General features: G+C 41.6%; 1 protein-coding gene and 1 pseudogene across 1 annotated transcript; one reads left to right on the top strand and one right to left on the bottom strand.

Annotated features, from left to right (window-relative positions):
• Window positions 1-971: 971 nt before the first annotated feature.
• Window positions 972-2,264, bottom strand: LOC133767623 (small ribosomal subunit protein eS7-like; annotated as a pseudogene).
• A 4,988-nt stretch (window positions 2,265-7,252) lies between these two features.
• Window positions 7,253-23,632, top strand: GLIPR1 (GLI pathogenesis related 1). Its single transcript, XM_062203204.1, has 6 exons — window positions 7,253-7,576; window positions 8,333-8,578; window positions 15,592-15,704; window positions 20,320-20,405; window positions 23,284-23,310; window positions 23,409-23,632. Exons 1-6 carry the CDS (start codon window positions 7,403-7,405, stop codon window positions 23,561-23,563), a joined length of 801 nt encoding a protein of 266 aa, XP_062059188.1. The 5' UTR covers window positions 7,253-7,402; the 3' UTR covers window positions 23,564-23,632.
• The last annotated feature ends 18 nt before the right edge of the window (window positions 23,633-23,650 follow it).

Here is a 23,650-nt window from a genome sequence, read left to right as displayed (position 1 = left end):
GCTTGGGCCCATGCACCCACATGGGAAACCCAGAAGAAGCTCCTGGCTCCTGGCTCCTGGTTTTGGCCTGGCCCAGCCCCAGCCATTGAGACCATTTGGGAAATGAACCAGTGGATAGATCTCTCTCTCTCTCTAGCTCATATATATATGAAGCTCCCAAGGAGTGGTCAGGCAGGCACTATGCTGATCTAAAGCCAGGAGCCAGGAGCTTCTTCCAGTTCTCCCACATGGGTTTCCACTGCTTTCCCAGGCCATAGTAGAGAGCTGGATCGGAAGTGGAGCACCCAGGACTCAAACCAGTGCCCCTACGGGATGCCAGCACTGCAGGTGACGGCTTTACCCCATATACCACAGCAATGGCCCATGCGCTTTTAACCTTTCTAAATGTAACTTTTGGGGAAAGCAAGCATTCTGCACCCTCAATTTCCACTATGACCAACCTGACTGCCTACTAACCTGTCTGACTCCTCACTACTGTCAGAAACCTCCTGCTGCAACAGCCAGGAGAGGAACAACAGGGAAAGACCAGAGAAACTGGTGGAAGTGGAGTCTTAAGCCCAATTCAGGTAACAATCAATCAAATGGCAGGAACAAAATCCATCAGAAGGCCAGAATTATAATCCTGTCTAGCCTGCTTATGATTAAAAAAACAAAAAATGTAGGATAGGTAATTTCTTTCTATTTTCATGATAAAACTAGGAACTCAGAAGGGTAGGATTGGCACTTTTTTCTTGCTAACAGCAACTTTTGGGGAGAAGCATGCATTTTGTACTCTCTTAAAAGTCCTCCCCTTTTCTTATTCCAACAGGGACCTGAGCTAACTACCTATTAGCCCATCTAACTCATCATAATACCATATGGTATTTACTGTGGAAACAAGTCTTAGGTAAATTCTAATAAGTGTCTTAACATTCATTAGCACTTTTTTTTTTTTTTAACCTGTGGACCATCCTTTATTTAATCATTTTTGTTTACAACTGGAACTCTGGGAACTCAAAATTAACATCCTTGCCTGTGAGCTTCTTTTTTTAAATTTTTTTAAAGATTTATTTATTTATTTGAAAGTCAGATTTATACAGAGAGAGGAGAGGCAGATAGAGAGAGATCTTCCATCCTATGTTTCACTCCCCAATTGGCCACAACGGCTGGAGCTATGCCAATCCGAAGCCAGGAGCTTCTTCCCCGGGTCTCCCACATGGGTGCAGAGGCTCAAGGACTTGGGCCATCTTCTACTGCTCTCCCAGGCCATAGCAAAGAGCTGGATGGGGAGTGGAGCAGCTGGTCCTTGAACCAGCGCCCATATGGGATGCCGGTGCTTCAGGCCAGGGCGTTAACCTGCTGTGCCACAGAGCCGGCCCCACCTGAGAGCTTCTTATAGACACCAGAGAAAGTGTCCACCTTATGCTCCACGTTATCCTGCTGTGCTTTAGTCCAGATGGACTTTCATGAGCCGGCTGCCATCCAGTTTCACACAGCTTCTCTTGCCCATGGTTTCACTTGGAAAGACTAAGTCCTCAAGGATCGCATTGTGCACGGCTATCAGAGTGCGGTTCCTAGGGCGCTTCTTATTTTTCATTTGGCTTTTTCAAGTTGGCTTAGGCAGAATTCTCTGAGCAATTAAGACTTCATGCTTCCCACTAAACTTTTTCTCCAGCTCACGAACTAGCAGGACTTGAATTTTCTGGAAGCATTTTAGTTGAGGAACAGGAACAAAGATTATGATAGCTTTCTGGCCACCACCAACTTCGATTTCCTTGGCAGCTGTGTTAATAAAATGGTGTAGTCCAATCTGTGGCGCAATCTACACCTTGGACACCATCCTAGGCTCAAGTTCCCACCGCCATTGCTGGAAGCCAGATGGCCACATGGCCCAACCACAGGTGTCAGCTCCACCCCCACCCTAATGGGATTTGCTGCTCCTACTTCCCTGCCTACCCCCCCACCCCCACAAAGGTTTAACAGGGCCTGCTCCTGAACACGTGTCTCTCTTGATCTCTCTCTCTTATGCTCTCCTCCTCTCTCTTACCCTCTCATCCTCTCCCCTTGGCCTGTTGGGCTTCCTCCACCCAACAATAAACTTTCCTCCAACTCCAGTGTTTGGTGTGTTTTGTGGTGGCCTTACAAGCTGTGATGTTCAGCTCCCTTAGTTGAGTCTTGAGGTCTGAGTTCATCTCCAACTCCAGGAGTACCTGGGAGATCCCTGACTTGAACTCATCCGGCTTCTTGCCATTGGGCTTGACGATCTTGGCACTCGAGATGAGCATGGCTTCCCCTGGTTGAGCAGCAGCTGAAGAAGAGGCCCAGATCTCGCTCATTAGCACTTACTAAAAGCGCCTTGCTCAGCAGACATTTTAAAGTTAGGAGCAGCCATCCTTGGAGTGAAGGCAAGGGACAGAAGCCTCCTGTGTGAGGAAATTCTCTTGCACACTGTGCTGGCAGTATAGAGATGTGCCTTGGCTGCTGCTTCACAGCACATTCAAGGAATGGCAGGTGGCTATGACCGCTCTTCCTATAAGCCATCCATCTTAAATATTAATCATTTTGCCTATGAAAATTATTCTGTAACATGCCCTGTTCTAATTAACAAACCCTTCAGGTCAAAAATCCATAACCATATTAACCTTTGAAATGTAGATTCCTGATTAGAGTACACCTCAGCGCTAACTAACCATAGCTAGTATAAAGAGTTAGATGGACTAACAGGTGGTCCAGAAAGAATGAGGAAAGGGGCAGTCTCCTTAAGAGGGTTCAATATGCATGCTTCTCCCCAGAAGCAAGATAAAAGTGCCAATCCCATTCTGAATTTCCAGTTTTATCATGAGAATAGCACCCTTCTGAGTTTTTAGCTTATCATACGAATAGAAAGGAGTTACCTTTGCCACCCTTCTAATGATTTTTTTTGTTATATCAATAGTCAGCTAGACAAGATTACAATTCCAGCCTTTTGATGTGTTTCTCCCAACCTATGATTGACTATTAGCTGCTGTTCTGTTTTCTCCCACAAAATTGTGCTTAAATGACTCCACTAACACTGTTTCTCAGGTCTGCCTCTCTTGGAGGCCCCCTCCTGGCTGCTGGGGCACAAGGTTTTTGACTTAAATCTTGCTTTGCTCACTGCCTTGTCCACATGGAAAAGAAGTTGTCTTTCTTTACCCACAACACTAGGATGTGGATTAGAGTTAACTCCTACATAAAATCAGTTTACATTAAATTAAAATATCATAACACTGAAAATATGACAGTGATGCTTTTGTTGGTAAGTGTTGTAGTACCTCTCCTTTTCTGGATCCTTCACTTTTAATCCTAACCCAGTCCCAGTAGAATAGCAGAGTCTTATGGAGCCTAAATGTTTACAGAATCTAGCAGAGAGTGTGAAATTATATGCATTCCATGCCATTTCTCTCCCAGAAATCTGAAAAAGCTCATCATGTATCTCCATGGTTGTGTCCAACACAGTATAATTAGGGTGAGATTTTTCCATATAATGAGTAGATATGATTATTGCTATACCAACTGTAGCTTTTTGTAAGGTAATTTAGAAAACACACTGAAGTAGGGAGACCTATCCCACTGACAAGAACTAAAATTCACACTGGAATTACCAATATCTCTCAGATCTTTTATCTCTGCCTGAGTTTATCAGGTTGTGGACATGTGCTAATTTGTGTATGATTTTAAAGATCCATGGCTCTCCAAAATGAAAACAGTTTTGGTTTATTATTTTTTTATTACAAATGATTGTCCTGATTATATGCTTACTATTTAAAAAGCAAAATGAAACAATACAGAAAAGAATAAATAAAGAAGGTGAAGACATCACCTAAAATGTTAAAATTCAGAAATTCACACTAAAAATAAATTTCTTAACACACATGCACACTTGTCAAGCAGACATGGTGAAGACCCTGGGCAAAAAGTGATAAAACTCCTACTAACATTGTAGGCTTTCTAAGAAGTGGTGGCTTATACTTGCTTCAGGTAAATTACCTTTTGTTTTGTGGAAAACCACTTTTGTGAGCTTTTGTTGGAGAAATGTAGTGTGACAAGAAGTTTGGGAGCTGGGCTCTGACTAGATAACTGCTCTGCATACTTCCATACAAACAGTCTCTATGAGCCTTTCCACTTTGTGATTGGTTTCAAAGAAGTAGAGGGAAAACTGATGGATTCCTTCCTTCTTTCCTTCCTTCCTTTCTTTTTAAAGATTTATTTATTTATTTGAAAGGCAGAGTTATAGAGAAGCAGAGGCAGAGAAAGCGAGAGATCTTCCATTCGCTGGTTCAATCCCCAAATGGCTACAAAGGCAAGAGCTGGGCCGATCTGAAGCCAGGAGCTTCTTCCGGGTCTCCCACTCCTGTGCACTCCTTTTCCAGGCCATAGCAGAGAGCTGGATCAGAAGTGGAGCAGCTGGGACTAGAACCGGTGCCCATAAGGGATGCAGGCCCTGCAGGCAGCAGCTTTGCCTGCTATGCCACAGCGCAGCCCCGGATTCATTTCAATAGCAAGATAGTTTTAGTCACTTGCAGGAGTTGTGTATGTGTGCATGGGGAATTGCACAAGCAACTACATAATGTCACTACTAGATTTGTGTGTTTATGAGGTCTTATGTTTCTCATTCGCATGTTCAAAACTCAGTGTCGCTCACAAAGACGGAGGGAAGCAAGCCCTGGACCTGGTTGCCAGATCAAACTGTTGATCATCACAAAATTGATCAAAAACTGGCCCCTGAGCCTTACACAGGAAATGTTTATCTTAGGTCAACACAATTGAAAGGAATGATAGTAGAAGTTAGTCAGGCTGAACAAAATTTGAAATTAGATATGAGTATTTTATAAAGTTATCTGGGGGGAAGTGGCAGGCAACAATAATTCCACCTTAAGATTCTATAATGTTTCTTTACTTTTTATAAGTATCCATTAGAAATGGCTCCTCCACCCCCATTTCATTTTCCATATTGATTTTCTAAATTAAAGCTATTTTCTAAAGCCAATCACTGCCCACTCACAGCTAAAATCCTCCCATGTCTTCCCATCCAAATCAATGTCAGAATCCAGAATCTCTCCCTGATCAGAATCTTGTCTCTCTAACTAACTGGCCAGAGAGCAGCACTTGCATTCTGAACTCCACGAGACCTGTATTGTGTTTCCTTTCAGAATCAGTATTTGAAGAACACCTCTATAGAGGGCAATAATATGCAGTTTCTTTCTCTATCCTTGCCTTGACACCATGTTTGTAACTTCACAACCAGATATGTAATTCCTAGTCACTCAATTCCTTTCATCTTTCCAACCCTCTTTCACTTGACCAATACCCATCTGATACTAACATCAATTGGGACCTCCCCTGCTGTGTGTAGGAGGCCATCTGTGCCTTTTCCAGAATGAGTTAAACTTCTGTGAGTCCACATCTCCCTCTTCATTCTTCAACCCATGTTTAAGCACCCCTATTGTAGCCATCCTCCCCACCTCCTTTTTTTTTTTAAGATTTACATATTTATTTGAAAGAGTTGCAGAGAGAGGAGGAGAGAAATGTCTTTTATCCACTGGTTCACTCTCCAGATGGATGCAACTGCTAGAGTTGGGCCAAGGCCAATCTGAAGCTAGGAGTTAGGAGCTTCTTCCAGGTCTCCCACAAGGGTACAGGGGCCCAAGCACTTTGGCTATCTTACACTGCTTTCCCAAGCACATAAGCAGGGAACTGGATCATAAGTGGGGCAGGCGGCACTCACACCAGCGCTCATTTAGGATGCTGGCACTTCAGGCAGGGACTTTACGCGCTACGCCACAGTGCCAGCTCCTGTGGCCAACCTTGTCACCACCGTCTCAAGTCCTTATCCCTGAGAACTCTTTGAGGGCAGTGACTGCTTTCATTTCCCTATCACTAAGCTGAATACATGGAGCAGGACTTTAATGTAAATTAGCTAGCTCATGTGATTCTCCCAAACATGGAAAATTAAGGAAGTGGAAAAGGTTCCATTATCCTCATTCAGCCTGCAGCTGAGGCTTACAGAGATCGGTAACTTGTCCAAGGTATTACAGCTAGTTAGTATCAAAATGCAAGCTGAATTTTAAATTTGAGACCAGTGCTGCCCTTTCTATTATTCCCACACACACCCTACCCTCTTCTTTTCCACTTCTTTCCCTGTTTAATTTTTTTTTTTTTTGAGACTTATTTATTTGAAAGGCAGAGTTACAGAGGAGAGAAATTGATCTTTCATTTGCTGGTCTCAAGCCTAGGCCAGGATGAAACCAGGAGCATGGAACTCCATCCAGGTCTCCCACATAGGTGTCAGGGGCCCAAGTACTTAGGCAATCTTTAGCTGCTTTCCCAGGCACATTAGCAATGCTGGTCTTACTTCTGTTTTACACACACACACACACAACATTGTGAATATATTCTAGGTCAAGTTAAGTTAACCAAATACAGTAGTTTCCCCTTAAAAATGCATTCACTTTAGGTTTTTAAATTACATGCTGTTCAAAGTAGCATGATGAAATCTCACACCTTCCAGCACTGCACCATCCCGGATATGAGTCATCCCTTTGCCTGGCCACTCCGTGGTGTGTATAATACTCACCCATTAGTCACCTAGTAACAGTCTCAGTTATCAGACTACGTTCTCAACTGTGTTGGTGCCACAGTGCTTGTGTTCACGTAACTCTTATTTTATTTTAAAATGACCCAAAAGTGCAAGAGTAATAATGGGGGTCAATTTTATTACAGATTATTATTAAGATTGTTCAATTTTATTATTAGTTAATGTTGTCTTCCCTTACTGTATCTAATTTATAAATTAAACCTTATCATAGATAGGTAGGTGAAAGTAAAAACATTCTACCCAATAGAGTGCAGTATTAGCTGTAGTTTCAGGCATCTATAGGGGGTCTTGGAGCTCATACAACCCCCTTCCCCATACCACGCCCACTTTGCCCTACCAGTTAAAGGAAGGCTACTACATTTCAACCAGTGTGCTGATATGTTTCTTTTAAAAAGGTTTAAAAAAGCATCTTACAAGATATTTGAATAAGAGAATCACCACAACCTTCATAAAAATATTGGAGGCTGTTATTTCTGGAGACTTGAGCATTTCCTTTGGAAATATCCCCCAAGTCAGAAGACAGAAAGTCTGACACAGCCCCATAAAAATCTCTGTTGTCATAGGAGCTGTGTCACTGAGAACCACTGAAACGACAGGGTTAAGAGAGCAAAAGGAGCTGCAAGCCATATATGGAGAAACTGGTTTCTTAAAACTTCAGATGAACTCAAGAAGTGCTTACCCTTCTCTCAAAGCTGAGTTGGCTATGCTTTGCAAAGCTGTGAACTCCCAGGGAGATAAGCCCAGGCTCAGAAGTGGCAGCGACTCTGGATTCCAGCCTCCCAGAGCTCTCTGCCAGACAGACTGAGCATGGGAGTCAGGCTTACCATCACGGCGTGCATGGTTTCTTTCGTCTCCAGTTACTCGTATACAGCAAACACTCTGCCAGACATAGGAAATGAAGAGTTCATCAGAGACTGCGTTCACATTCATAACAAGCTCCGCTCAGAGGTGAATCCAACAGCCAGTGACATGCTTTACATGGTAAGAAAAATAGCAGTATTTGTGGAGTGCCAGCCAAAAATAACTAATGTGTACGGACTTTGGGGGTAACGCCTTGCTGACCCGGAATGCTTTTTTCACTATGATTTATGTGTGCTGCAAATTCACTATCTGTGATCAGAACACACTCAGTTTGCCTTTTAGCTTTTGTTACAAAGTCTCCAAACATATTTTACTTCTCTTTTTGGGCACTTCCGTTTGGGTAGATTGGTATTTGGGTAGATATCACTTCTCCTTTTGGACATTTTCTTCCTGGTTAACTTTTTTGTTTTTTTGTTTTTAATCTCTGACTCATCTCTTCCTCATTTCTCCCCTCCCTCCTTCTTCTTTTCTTTTTTTTCCTTTCTTTCTTTCTTTCTTTCTTTCTTTTTTTTTCCCCCAGCAGAGTATTGAATTTCTGAGGAAGGCAGCATGGCATCTGGGGAAAGATGAGATGTTGAGTAGAGTCTGGATCTGAATCCCAGATATTGAGCTTTGATCTGGTTTTTAGCCTTTCCAAGCACTGAAAACATGGATTATTGTGGCCAATAAACAGTGTTCAGTACTTTGTACTTACTGGACCTTTGAGTAAAATATCAGTCTATCTTCTTCACTAAGATTCTGTATTTCACAAAACTTCTCTAGTATTATCATCGTACGTCATTTCCCATTCAAATTCCTACCTATTCATCTCAGTTACATGGTTGAGTAAGAAATATCATTCTTGACCCCTGTATTGTTCAATCATCATTTTTGCAGACTTGGGACCCAGCACTTGCCAAAATTGCAAAAGCATGGGCAAAAAATTGTCAGTTTGAACACAACTTTCAGCTGAAGCCACCCTATAAGCTGCACCCAAACTTCACTTCCCTGGGAGAAAATATATGGACCGGCTCTCTTTCCCTCTTCTCTGTGTCTTCAGCTGTCACAAACTGGTATGATGAAGTCCAATACTATGACTTCAGCACTCGGAAGTGCACAAAACTCTGCGGCCATTACACTCAGGTAAGCATCTACACAATATTTGCTTGAAAGTGTCCTTGCAGTGGTGAGGAGAAAACTAGAATCTATGGTTCAGAAAATATAAAGTAAGCTATAAATTTGAGGGAGTAAGGGGTTACTTTCTTGCTTTAAAAATAATAATGAATAGAGCAGATTCCAAGAAAAGAAGAGATAGGATTTGAGGCAATTTGCAAGTATTATGTGAGAGCCACCAATCTATACAGAACTAAATATTAGTTCTTTGTTAGATAATTTACACACTTGGGGTTATTTTAAGCCTTAGAACACATCTGGTGTCTGGGTCTCACTCTGCCTTTTACTAGCTGAATGGCACTGGGGGAAACAATTCTTAACTCTCTGAGCCTGCTTGTGCTGGTTTGTTGTAAGAATTGAACATGGTCCTCAATATAGAGCGCTAAACACTACAAACACTAAAATGAAGCTGCAGATACTGCACCCTCCCAAGTCCAGGGGAAATCCCTGGACATAGTCCCCAAGATGAGGGTCCCTCTTCTGGAGTAGGGGGTAGAAGGTAGTGGTCTCTCAAAGAGAAAAAAACAGTAGGATCACTCAGCTTAGGCTTTGCTATTGGTAGGCTAGATTTTTCAGTCTTATCACATCCAATATATTACCTTTCCTTTTTTATATATATAAGGAGAAATTTTACAAACACGTTCAATTAATTGCTTTTTCTTAAATATTTATTTATTTGAAAGGCAGAGTTACAGAGAGGCAGAGGCAGAGAGAGAGAGAGATACCTTCCATCCGCTGGTTCACTCCCCAAATGGCCACAATGGCTGGAGCTGGGCTGATCCGAAGCCAGGAGCCAGGAGCTTCCTCCAGGTATCCCATGTGGGTGCAGGGGCCCACAGACATGGACCATCTTCTACTGCTCTCTCAGGCCATAGCAGAGAGTTGGACTATAAATGGAGCAGCCAGAACTCAAACAGGTGCCCATATGGGATGCCAGCACTGCAGGTGGCACTTTACCTGCTATGTCACAGTGCCAGCCCCCATTCAATTAATTTCAGGAGGTTCATCTCTGAAATCTCAGGCCCATATGACATAAATTTAAGTTACTTCCTCTTTTTTGAATCTCTTGAGTGTCGTCACTTGTATATGCAAGTATGGTTTAGGGGTCTGTTCTCAATAGAGCAGTCCTCTGATCTCTATTTGCACACTGAGCTTTTGTCCATTAATCTGAAGTACCAGGATTTTTCATACACTTTGTATACCTTCTACACTTGTTAATTTTACCTGGGATTCTCTTGCCTTTTCTGTTCACTTGACAAACCTCATCCAGCTCATGTAACTCCTGCTGAGTGAAATTTTGCACCTCTGTCTGCTTTGGCCAGACTTGCTCTGTCCTTTTGTCTATGTGGCACTGCATCAGTGTCTGAATTGCACTAGCCCAACACTATCATGCATCCGCCGACACACATGCCTTTCCCAAAGGAAGGCCAGCTCTGAAGGGTCAGCCTCCCTTCCCAGCTGCACTCCACTTTCCCTGGCTTAACTATTTCTCCTCACTCCCGTTTCTCTGAGAGTTGACCTCAGTAAACTGTCAGCACATAAGCTATTGTCTCAGCTTCTATTTTCCAGACTTTGGATCCCTTGTTCATGCTTATTTTTTGCAGTCATATTGGAAGAAGGATCTGATAGCTCAAAGACTCATTGTTTTCATCCTTAAAAGAAATCTTGCTAGAGAGTTCAAGATTTCTCAGTTGCCATTTTAAATCCATGCTCAGAAATTATCTCAAATGGGTATTATAACCCCTAACTTATCATAATCTTTTTTTGAAATCAAGCTAGTTGAAGATTTGGCCAAATGATGATGGTTGCATGGAATAAAGGCAACTGATTCGGGGGCAGGCATTTGGCGCCAATGATTAAGGCACCATTTGGGATGCCTGCATCCTGGCTGTGCTCCATTTACATATTCTTGATCATGCAAACCCTGAGAGACAGCAGGTGATGGCTCAAGTAGCAGGGTTCCTGCCAACTCTGTGAAAGAGTAGGAATGAGCTCCTAGCTTTGGCTTGGCCCAGCCCTGGCTGCTGCGATCATATAGGGAGTAAACCAGCAGGTGGGAGATGTCTGTCTTCTCTGTCACTATGCCCTTCAAATAAATAAAATAAGCTTACTGGCTAACTTACCAGAAGAAAGACAATAGGTTCAGTATCTATTATGTCCTCATAAAAGTATTTCTTGACATGTTAATTCAACATTTCAGATTTATTTGAACTGGAGATAGACTACATTTAAGAACTTTGGGTTAGTAATATGGAAGGTTAAATAAATGGATATTTTGCTGCTGCTAGTTCAGCTTTGTGAAGTTTGGCAATAGTTAGGACTATTAGATTATTTGGGTTTGATAGTACCAGGAATTACCACAAGATGGCACTACTGATCTTATGTTTGTTCGTATCTACCACATCCCTTGCTTAAGATTTTTATTGTTATATTCTCAGAAAACCAATAGAGCTAGGACATGTTTCACAATTTCAGGTTTCCTATCTCTTACCATGTGGTCAGATTCCTGACTCAGTAAAGGGGAAGACACTCTGAAAGCATCTTGCTTAGGGCCCAGACTTTCCTCACAGCACTTCATGGCCGGCCAGAATAGAGTTTCAATTTTTCATCTGTAAAAATAAAGGCAATAACACCTATGGACTCAGCTGTTATGAGGATTAGGAATGACAGCACATGTAAAGTGCTTAACATCACACCTGACACTAGGGTCTCAGAAATAAGTAGTTCTTACTCTCTTGTTGTAATTATGGCTTTTATCTACCAAATAAACAGAAAGAAAACATACAACAGATACCTGCCTGATTGAAAATAAAGAATTTTCATTAACATCAAAAAGAGAATAAAATTAGCAATAAAGGAATAAAATGCAAACATTTGCTGAGTGCTAGCTGTGTTACAGATGTGTTCTAAGCAGTTTTTTACCAGCTCATCCAGAAGTTCAAAATAAGCCTGGTGCAGCTGGTGCTGTTATAATCTTCATTTAACAGGTGAAGAAGTTAAAGCCAGCATCACATACTAAGTATCAGATCTGGGATATGAACTCAGGCTTTGCAGCCCCAGAGCTCACAATTTTAATCCAGAACCTGCATACCCATGGAGCCTTTCAAAAGAGACCAACATGAGTAGATAAATAAACTGTGGTACATCCACACAATCAATATTACTCAGTGATGCAAAGGAGTGACCACTAATGAACGCAAGGGCATGCACGGGTTGCAAATGCTTACTCCATGTGAAAGAAATTAGGTCTAAAAAACTACCTTTAAACGTATTTCCTTTATGTAATATTCTAGAAATGGCAAAACCACATGGACAGAAAGCAGATTAATAATTACTGGGTTACTCCAGTGTCCCCAGGAGTGGGGTCTGGGGCAGATCCCCCAGTGTCCCCAGGAGTGGGGTCGGGCACCTCCCCACCAAGGACCACACTGTGAAGTGAAAACTGCCTTGACTCCCCATTGCTGTTTTATTTATTAAACTTGGTTTGACGCCCCCCCAAAAAATAATAATAATAATTACTGGGCTGGGGGTGGGGGTCGGGGTGAAGGCTGATCACAAGCAGACACAGGGGATCTTTGCAGGGTGACTATGGTAAGGGCTGCACAATTGTAGGCTTTCAGCAAAATTTGTAGAAGTGTATACTTAGGGGGATGGCATTAGGGTGCAGTGAGGTAAGGGGCTGCCTGCAGTGCTGGCATCCCATATCAGAGTGCCAGTTAGAGCCCTGGTAGCTCCACTGCCAACCCAGCTCCCCGCTAATGTACTTGGGGAAGCAGAAGAAGATGGCCAACTCTTTGAGCCTCTGTCACCTATATAGAAAAGCAGGAAGGCCTGGCTCCTGGCTTTGGCTTGGCCCAGCCCCAGCCGTTGCAGCCATCTGGAGAGTGAACTGGCTGATGGAAGAGCGCTCTTTGTCTTTGTCTGTCACTCTGCCTTTCAAATACATAAACTTTAACAAACAGAAAAGAATGAATTTTACTACTTGTTGATTACTCTAATACATTGGACTTTTCAAAAGAGATCAACTAGAACACAAAATGAATGAAAACTAACATTTGCACAATTTGGGGAAGAGAAGCATTGAAGGCACAGGGACCTAAAGATAAGAACACTTAGGGTACAATAATACCACGGAAGAAAGCACTGAAAGACCAAAGGACAACAATGTACAGCGAGCTAAGGTGATGGGACCAGGAACAGAGAATATTGGACCTCGTTAGTATGCAGGAAACTCACTTCTGCTACTTGTTAAAAGACAGAATCAAGGACAATTGCGGTGTCATGTAGTAGCTTGAAGACTGGCCCAGAAACTAGCATCTTAAACAAAGCACCCCACCCCCATTTAAAAACTACTTGAGATGCAGTGAATAAAAATTAAAGAGATTTTAAAAATAAGACAGAAATGATTGAAAAGTAAAAGTGTAAGCACAGGATCAAGCCTGAGGGCTAACAGGTCCCATCCACCTAGGCTGTCTCGGGGAGACACTGGCTTACACTGCTCCATTCCTTGTGCATCCTGCAGTTAACTTCAGGGTATTTCTGGTTGTGAAATGCACAGAGAACCCTTCCTTGGAGAATATCTCCAGTTTTAAAAGTGTATTTATTTATTTATTTCCAAGGAAGAACAATGGGGTGGGGGAAAGGGAGTAGGAGAGGGAGAGGGAGAGGGAGATAGAGATGGACGGGGGGTGGGGGGGAAGGCAGGGAAAGAATGAATGAATCTTCCATCCCTCGGTTCACTCCCCTCAAAAGCCTGCAATAGCCAGGGCTGGGCCAGGCTGAAGTCAGGTGCCAGGAAGTTCACCCCATTCTCCCACACAGGTGACAGGAACTCAACCACCTGAGCCAGCACCTGCTGCACCCCAGGGTGAGCAGTAGCAGAACGCTGGATCAGAAGCAAAGGTGGGACTCTGTGCCAGGAAATACAGTAGGGCATGCAGGTGCTCCAAGCAGTGGCTTAACTCTCTGGGGTCATCTCTTCCCAAAGCCTGCTCCTTCCAGCTCCAGCTCAACACTTTTTTCCAGAGAAGGGTCCCATGCTCTACCTTCCACCTCCCTAAAGTCAAACTGTTGGGTAACGCACGGCTTCACACCTGCTTCTCTTTACATTTCATGAAGGCATTCGCTGCCTCCAGCTCACTCACCTTTGTGTCTCCTCTATTTAGCACAGTTTTTATTACTCAATTACTCCAAAAATGAGTAAAAATGGATGTAAAATGTGTTTTGATATCACTGTAAGGAGGAGTGCACTTAACTTTAGGTTTGTCTTCTGCTAGCTCTTTAAAATACTTGCTTCTTTAGTCTTCCACGATACCAAACTCTCGTGGTCAAGACGAGCTATATCATTTGTGGTGCTCAGTGCAAAACAAAGATGTGGAAACTGCTGTTCAAAAGGCAAGGGGAGAAGTACCAGGGAAGTTGTGAAACCTGCGACAGCAATGATTTAAACGAAGGTGGAGCAACTGTGGGCCATGACCACCGTATTAGGCACCAGCCGGGCTGCCAACAAAGCTGGCTCTGCCCTTCGTCTTCCTGCTGTGTCACTGACCACCCCTTTTCTGTGTGCCTGTGGGCTGTTTGTTTTTCTTTATCCCACGCTCTCATTTACCCTGTTACCTATTTTGTCTCAGCCTGCGTGATCTCATCCGCCCCCGTGACTTCCTGATCTGTGTCCCCGGCCTGAGCCTGTCCTCCGAGCTGCAGACGGCCGAGTCTAGCAGTGGCATCGCTCTTCTTCGGGTTGTCTGACAGGCATCCGGAAACCGACGTGTTCTGAGCAGAACCCCTCGCCCATGCCCCCGCCTTTCCCACTTCTTCCGTACTTTTCTCCATCTCGGTTAAGATTGCCAAAATTCCAAACCAGGACTTTATTTGCATTTTCCCTTTTGCCCCATACCCAAAACAAGAATGAATCCTTTCAGCTTTACCTCCAAGTTGAGGCCTGAACCTGATCAGTTCTCAGGAGACCCATTGTCATCACCTGAGTGTGAGGCACCATCTTCTCATGCCTGTGCCGCCGAAACAGCCTCCAACACTACCTTTCTTCCCTTGCTGTTTCTGGTTCATTTACTTCATAACGACCAGGGGGGTCTTTCTGAGACATGAGGAAGCACGTCACTGACCCACATACAAGAACTGCCAAGATCCAGGGGTCAGTATTGTGGCACAGAGGGCTGAGCCATTGCTTGGGACGCCAGCATCCCATATCAGAGTGCCAGTGCAGGTCCTGGCTACTCTGCTTCCGATCCAGTTCCTTGCTAATGCGCCCAGGAAGGCAGAATGAGATGCCTCAAGTACTTGGGCACCCATGTGAGAGACCAGGATGGAGTTCCTGGCTCCTAACTTTGGCCTCGCCCAGACCAAGCTGTTGAAGCCATTTGGAAAATGAACCAGTGATGGAAAATCAATCTCTCCTCTCTTCTCTCTGTCATTTTGCCTCTGAGCTTCTCTTTTGTGACTCTCCCTTGCTGACTAGATCCCAGTTCACTTGCCTTCCTGCTGCCATTCTAACCTTCCCAGAGCCTTTGTCCATACTGCTCCTTGGGCATGGAAGCATCCTCCTCCATCATTCAGGTCTCCTAAATGTTCACCCTGTGGGCTGCTCATCGTTCAAGTCTCGATCTAAGCACCTTCTCTTCAGAGATATCTTTTCTGAACACACAAGTTAAGTCTGAACACTCAAGTTAACTCAAGTTAACACTCCTCTCCTCCCCATCAGTACTCTGTGGAATTTTATTTCTTCATTGTAATAACTGCCAAAAATCATCTTAATTACTGCTCATATGTTTATGAGAATTGTACACACACACACATCCATGCACTCACACACAAATAGTAATTACAGCTGTATTCTGAACACCCACAACGTTCCTGGGAGTAAGTACGCTAAGTAAGGACAGTGAGCACACCTCACCACGTTTATGATCACACCCAAATACTCATTGTAATGTTTCTCTCTACCAAAAATCCTTGTTTCCTTTCAGGTTGTTTGGGCTGATAGTTACAAAGTCGGCTGTGCAGTGCAGTTTTGCAGTCAAGTTTCTGGCATACCCAGTTTTTCCAACGTAGCACATTTTATATGCAACTATGGACCACCGTAAGTGCCTGAATCCCTGAAACACTCTGAAAACACTCAAACAAAACCCAGTTCTATCTTAAAAGTATTCCTCTTCATTATAAGAAGTATAGATGATCAAGTGTAAAGAAGAAAATGGATATAACCCTTAACTTGTCTGCTGGGTGATCTACCCCATTAACATTCAGTACATCTTTTTGGGTGTGCTTGTAGGTAGGGTGGCTACACACCCACATGCACACTTTAAAAGCACTACATAAATACACATACCCACATATTCTTAAAAATAGCAATACCAAAATGTTTGTCAGAGACATAAAATAATTAGATATGCTCACAATACCACAAAATGGGAGAACTGATGTTACATCATATTTATGGGTTTATGAAAAAATTTGGCAATTGTAACACAATTTTCAAAACAAACAGAAATACAAATTCCTCAATTTATGAGTTATCTACTCTTTTTATTAAAAATTTCAATTAAATATTGAAAGGCAGACTTACAGAGGCGCGTACACACACACACACACACACAATCTTCCATCCATTGGCTCACTCCTCAACTGGCTGCAATAACCTGGGAAAGGCTGAAACCAAGCTGAAACCAGGAGCCAGAAGCTTCATCTGGGTCTCCCATGTGGGTGGCAGGAGTCCAAGTACCTGGGCCATCTACTGTTTTCCCAAGTACATTAGCAGGGAGTTATACTGAAAGGGAAGCCAGGACTCAAACTGGCACTTCCATGTGGGATGCTGGCATTGCAGGCAGCAGCTTAACCCACTGTGCCACACATTGGCCCCCCTCATATGCTTTTTACAGTTCTGCTTTAAAAATGAAAACAATTTTCCCCCTTTAGAAAGAACTGACACTCCACTTCCTTTAAACTTGCATATGTGTGTTTGTGAATCATAAACCATATTTAGAAAATTTTCACACAGGAAATGTTTTCTACTTTTTACTTAAAATTATACCATTTCCATGAACATGTCTTACCTCCTTAAAATTTTAAACATGATTTCCATAATTATAAAAAACAATCTTAATGTTTATATAATTCTTGAGTGTGCTAGGCACTAAGTATTTCTCATATATTAATTTACTTAATCTTAATCTGAATCTACTGATGAGAATACTGAGGCATGGACAGGGCAGCTCTGGTCCTGCAGCTGGTGAATGTCACAGCTGGACATTGATTTGTCTGCCTCCAGGGACTGTGCTGTTGATGGTAACACAGCAGTTCATCCCCTTGAAGAATTTAGATTGTGCCCTATATTTTCTTTAATACATGATGAGAAACTTTATAAAGCTTCAGTCTTTTACTTCCCTAAAATTCTTCAAAGTAATACTACCAGGTAAAAAGTGTGAGCATTTTTTAGAGTTTTATGGTTTTTATTTTAACACCAATTGCCAAATTACCCCCCAACTGTCACCTCCTCCACTATATAATCACCATTTTATATCTGTTTCTACTTCTTTTGCAGTATTGGTATTATAGTTTTTATAAGATTTATTTATTTACTTATTTGAAAGTCAGAACTGCAGAGAGGGAGAGACCGAGATAGAGAGAGAGAGAATATCTTCCATCCACTGGTTCACTTCCCAAATGGCTGCAATGGTCAGGGCTGGGCTGGTCCAAAGCCAGAAGGCAGAAGCCTCTTCTGGATCTCACAGATGGGTGCAGACTTAGGCCATTTTCCGCTGCTTTTCCAGGCGCATTAGCAGGGAGCTGGATCATAAGTAGAGCCACCAGGACTCAAACCAGTTGTCCATATGGAATGCAGGCACTGTAGACAGTGGCTTAATCTGCTACCCCACAGCACCGGCCCCAGTATTATAATTTTTAAATATTTTCTAATTTGATAGAAATTGTATTTTACTTATTTGCATCTCTTTGATCATTACTGGTTATAAATTTCTTCATCCATTTATATTCTTCTTGAATCATGTGGTCTGTCCATTTTTCTATTAAAGTGTTTTCTTAGTGATTTACATAAGAGTACTTCAAAAATTCATGGAACATGAAATTAAAAGGTAAGTTTGGGGTGGGTACTTGGCCTAGTAGTTAAGACACTGGTTAGAAATCCTCTTTCCTATTATGGAATATCTGACTCAGGAGTTGGCTCCTGAGTCCAGCTTCCTGCTAATATAACCCCCTATGGCAGCTGTGATGGCTCAAGGGGTTAGGCTCAAGCCATCCATATTTGGTGTGATTATTGTGACCATTTGGGGAGTAAACCAGTAGATAGGAGCTCTGTGTCTGTTTCTTAATCATATAAAAAGGGGGAAAGATAAGCTTATTTTTGGTACAAAAAATAAGAAATCACAGCAGTCTTCACAAAGTTTGTGGAGATTGTGCATCACAGAAAAAGCTGTGAATGGCCTTAGAAACTGGCCAAAGCCGTAATTCAATCAGCAATGTTAGTTTACTTATTTTTTAATGGTTAGTTAATTTACTCTGTGACCTTGGACAAGTTAGTTAACTATCTGAATCTCAGTTTCATCTCTAAAAGATCAGGTTAATAACAGCACCTACTGCTTTGGGTAGTTATGAAAATTACACAAGAAAGCTATGTACAAACAGAGTCGGAGCGGCGTTGTGGTTCAGTGGGTTAAGCTATCCTCTGTGACACCAGCATTCCATTCCAATCCAACTCCCTGCTATGGCCTGGAAAAGCAGCAGCAGATGGCCCAAGTGCTTGGGCCCCTGCCATCGACAGGGAAGACTGAGTCTGGGCTCCTAGTTTCAGTCTGGCCCAACACTGACTGTTGTGGCCATCTGGGGAAGTGACCAGCAGATGGAAGATTTTCTCTCTCTCTCCCTCCCACCCTCTCTACCTGTTAACTCTGCCTTTTAAATAAATAAATCTTCAAAAACAAGACACTGAATATATGTGAACTTCTGGCAATGGTGACTGAAAAAACATTTTTATACTTGTTAAAATAATGAAATCCAGATGTGAATGCTCCTGGTTTAGAATCAGTTTACTTGCCTTCAGAGTTAGAAACAATATTAAGTTGTAAAGCTTAGAGCCAAAGTTATAACATTGAGTAAATCTACGTGAGGATACTTTTAAATGTTGTGAAAAAAAATGGAATTAAAATATGTCTATTTTGGCATAAAATGTTTTGCAATGCATGCATTTTTTCCCTAATATGCATTTTTCATGAACTTTTTGAAGTACCCCTCAAAGGCATAGATTTCAAAATTTGGGGCAGAAAGATTAACTTATCTTTCAATTCCATTTTCCACAAATTTTTTTTAAATGCCCTCATGCATTCATTTATTCAACAAACATTTGTTTACTGAGCTTCAAAGGAGAATAAGCCACAGTCTCTGCCCGTATGAGTTGTTTTTTGAGGCAGACACAGTAAAAATACAAATAAAATACCTGCATCTTGGTAGGGACAATGTAGGAAACTTAAATGCTAGTGTACTTGCAATTATCATGAGGCAAATCCCCTATTTAAGCTGAAATGACGAGGAAAACAGCCTTCTGTGAAATGGTTAAGCTCTGACATACAGTTAAGCTTAAGAATTAGAAGGAATCCGAAATGAGATCTGACAATCCGGGGAACAGTAGTCTGGTCTGAAGAGCACACAGAACACCAGAATGCTTGGCCCACTGAATGAGATGAAATTTAGGGGCAAAGGAGGGGGAGAGGCAGCACACACCACAGACCTGGCAGAATTTTGTAGATTATGGCCAAATGTACCTTTATTCACAGTTCCTGCAGATTCTTTAAACATATAGTTCATGTTCATCACTTTGAAATAACTAAAGAAACTTGTATTTTTATATCACAACATTTTGTTAGGCTCCTATTCAATATAATTTATTTAGGGTTGGTCAACTGAGAGTAAAAATGGGTCATGAGAGCTGGAATAAGATAGACAGGCTTCTGGAATATGCACATTATTATTATTATTATTATTATTTTGACAGGCAGAATGGACAGTGAGAGAGAGACAGGGAGAAAGGTCTTCCTTTACCATTGGTTCACCCCCCAACCCCCGAATGGCCAATGTGGCTGGCGTGCTGCGGCCGGCACACCACGCTGATCCAAAGACCAGGTGCTTCTCCTGGTCTCCCATGCGGGTGCAGGGCCCAAGCACTTGGGCCATCCTCCACTGCACTCCCGGGCCACAGCAGAGAGCTGGACAGGAAGAGGGGCAACCGGGATAGAACAGGCGCCCTGACCGGGACTAGAACCCAGTGCGCCAGCGCCGCAGGTGGAGGATTAGCCTATTGAGCCACGGCGCCGGCCGGAATATACACATTATTTAGGCCAAAGAGTAAGAAGGAGGATTGCCTTGGAGTTAGAAAAAATTTAGTTTTCCTATCTGTAAAACAGAAACAAAAACAACTTCCTCCTAGAGTTATAATTAAATAAGATGATGGACATTAAGACACAGGTTCTCAGACATAAGTATATAAAGTGACCTCCACAAATATTAATTTCTAGCCTCTGTTTCTACTTTCCTCTTCACTCCTTACTAATCCTCTCAGCCTTTGGACTTCCACCTGACAATTCTGGATCTGGTCAAGGAATCATAGTAATTTGCAAGTTGGAAAAACAAAAACAAAAGCAAGCAAACAAAAAATCCTTCACTAATGAGACATTTTTACTTTATAGTGGAAATTACCCAACTTGGCCATATAAGAAAGGAGCCACTTGCAGTGCCTGCCCCCAAAATGACAAGTGTTTGGACAATCTTTGTGGTGAGTAAAAGGGACAATTTACCAACAAAACAATGTTAACAAACTGTTCTAACTTTCTACAGGATTAAGAATGTAACTCATTGTTCTATCCTATTAGCTATTCCAAAGAAACTGTCCATAAGGAGCAATCAAACCAATGGCTTACCGTTCTAGGAAAGAATACATTTAAGATATATATTTGTTTAGTCTTCCAAGTACAAGTTCTGTAGAACTTTTGTATCCACATCAATAACTGAACGGAGAGCAGAAGGGCTGGGATGAGGAGTTTAAGAAGGGAAGATGGAGTGGATCAAGTTTTGCTGCGTGAATTCTGAAAAAAACAAAAGTTCCACTGCTTATGTATTTTCTAAGGTCCCTTCTATGCCTAAAATTAAAAAATCCTATTAAACTGCCTTCTTTCCATTAGTAAACAATGAATTTTTATCTTTACTCCAGGTACAATAGTATTTAGATTGCCTCCCTGAGTCAATTTTCTCCAAGGCCCACCATTTTTTTTTCAACTCATACTAATCCTCTTAATACATAGTAATATACAGCCACACAACTACCCCTTCATAGGGCATCAATGCTAACTGAATTCTTCCTTTTGTGTTTCTACGATATTACAAAGAATATATATTACCTATTTTTTTTTTCCTTCCAAGTAAAGTAATGTAACATAGGGGCTAAAATACTATAGTTTTAGAACCAATATGCCCATTTCCAGTTAGACCACTGTGACCCGGGCATTTCAGGACCTATTTCCTCAATGGTAAAATATGCACAGCAGTACCTCTTCCACAAATTTGGTGAAACAATTCAATGCAAACTCATTCTTTCCCTTTAACAATCTAATTAAACTGCCACTATTACAATACGAACACATTGAAGGTATTTTAGCTTTTGACCTTTGGAAATTAGGTTTAAGATGACTTACGTCTTTGTGGGATAAAACTTTAGATTACTAACAATCCCATAATGAGAATCTCCAGTAAGATGAAGGGAAAAAACATGGTAATAGGCATAGAATTTTTTAAAGATGCAAAGTGCATATTCTACTTTAAATGACTTCTCAGCATTCTTAGTTGATCCTGTTACCCATGTCCTGTTTCCAATGCTGGGTTTATGTAGTTCTATTTTCATAAAAACGTAGGTTTGTTTGGAAGCTTCTATTTTGCACTAACACTGCATATATGACTAGACTTGCCATTAAAAAAAAGACCATCCCACCTTTTATCATGGAGTCTGATGAGGGTAAAGTTTAGAATATAAAAGCTTTTAACATATTCCTTCACTGACAAATTATGGCAAGAACTAGAGAAAAAAATTCCTTCATGTTGTTCTGGTTTGTAGTTCAATATGTATGGAGGCCAAATCCAGATTTTCCAAAATATGCTGGGCATACAAGTGGTATGAGATAATTTTAGTTAGTGTATGTTTCTAAAATGTTACATGTTCAATTATAAACACATACATAAGAAAAAAAACTAGAATATTATACCTTGATTTCATGAGTAGAATTGCAAGAAGTTAGGGCAGCAGCTCCATAGCAATTTGCCACCAGCAAAGCCCAGTCACAGGAATGATCTGGGAGGCTCCCAGTGCCCAGAGGGCCAGCTCCTTATAGGCTTGTACCACAGGTATCCAAAAGCAACTGTTGTAGAACTGGTGTGGAAAAAGACTTTGACTCATAGAAGAGAGCATCAGCCGGCGCCGTGGCTCACTAGGCTAATCCTCCACCTGCAGCGCCGGCACTCCGGGTTCTGTCCCAGTTGCTCCTCTTCCAGTCCAGCTCTCTGCTGTGGCCCGGGAAGGCAGTGGAGGATGGCCCAAGTGCTTGGGCCCTGCACCCGCATGGGAGACCAGGAGGAAGCACCTGGCTCCTGGCCATTTAGGGGGTGAACCAATGGGAGGAAGACCTTTCTCTCTGGCTCTCACTAACTCCTGTCAAAAGAAAAAAAAAAGAAAAAGAAGAGAGCCTCAAGAAGGCTAAAAGGCAGTTGGGGAATTTATTTACTGTGCTCTGTCAAATTTTGAATAAAGATAAGGAACATGAGAAAAGTAATCATGACGATAGCCAAATGCTCTATTGATTTAGACATACTGGACTGGATGAAAGAGATGACACTGTCTCTTTACCATTTACTTACATCATAAGCAGTATCAGTTTAAAAAAAAAAGATGTATTTATTTATTTATTTGAAAGGTTGAGTTACAGAGAGGCAGAGGGAGAAAGAAAGATATCTTCCATCTGCTGGTTCACTCCCGAGATGGCCACAACCAGTTTTTTCCAGGCCAGGCGGGTGCATGGGCCCAAGCATTTGGGCCATTTTCTACTGCTTTCCCAGGCCACAGCAGGGAGCTGGATCAAAAGTGGAGCAGCCAGGACTCAAACAGGCGCACTTGTGGGATGCTGGCACAGCAGGCAACGGTTTTACCTGCTACACCACAGCACCAGCCCTAGTATCACTTTTCTCAGGAACTTATCTTCAGAAAAATATTTTAGTACATTGTTCACATTATTTCCAGTACTCATTAATTTTTATTTTTTAAATGTTAAAGTTTTAATTTTAACTTAAATGTTTAATTGTATTTATTCTCTGCTACTTATAGCATATGATTTTCTATTTACAGTATTAACATAGTTTTCCTTATATAGTAAGTTATTACATAAGGTACAAAAACTTGACTTAAAAATATAAACATATTTTATGTTTAACATAAAATATCTTGAATAACATAAAATATCTTGAATAACATTTTTTTCTTGAATAACTTTTGAAAATCACATCAATAAAATCAAGGTTAATGGTTATAATTAAAGACAGCTTTTTAAAACAAAAGCTTCACCTGTACCTAATCTTTTAATGTTTTTTCTTTCTTTTCCCTGACTTTACAGTTAACACACAGAGAGACAATGTCAAACGTATGTATATAAACCTTTTACTGTTTAAGAGCTATGTAAATGATGTCATTGTATTATGAGAAAAGTGTCTGAAAGGATGTTCTATGTTTGGTTCACAGGTTACTACTCAGTTGTATATCCAGACTGGCCCATAACTTCACGTAACAGATATACATCTCTCTTTCTCATTGTTAATTCAGTACTTCTCATACTGTCTGTTGTAATCACCATCTGGGTAAAGCACAAATACCCCAATTTAGTTCTCTTGGATTAATACAATGCAGGAAACAAACAAATAAAAATTAAAAAAAAAACCACAAAACCCACTCATTTATATATGGCTTTTTTTTTAAACTATCTC

Source organism: Lepus europaeus, chromosome 10, assembly GCF_033115175.1.
Source record: "Lepus europaeus isolate LE1 chromosome 10, mLepTim1.pri, whole genome shotgun sequence".
NCBI lineage: Eukaryota > Metazoa > Chordata > Mammalia > Lagomorpha > Leporidae > Lepus > Lepus europaeus.
The sequence above is the reverse complement of the archived record's forward strand: the minus strand, read 5'-3'. Positions and strand labels throughout refer to the sequence as shown.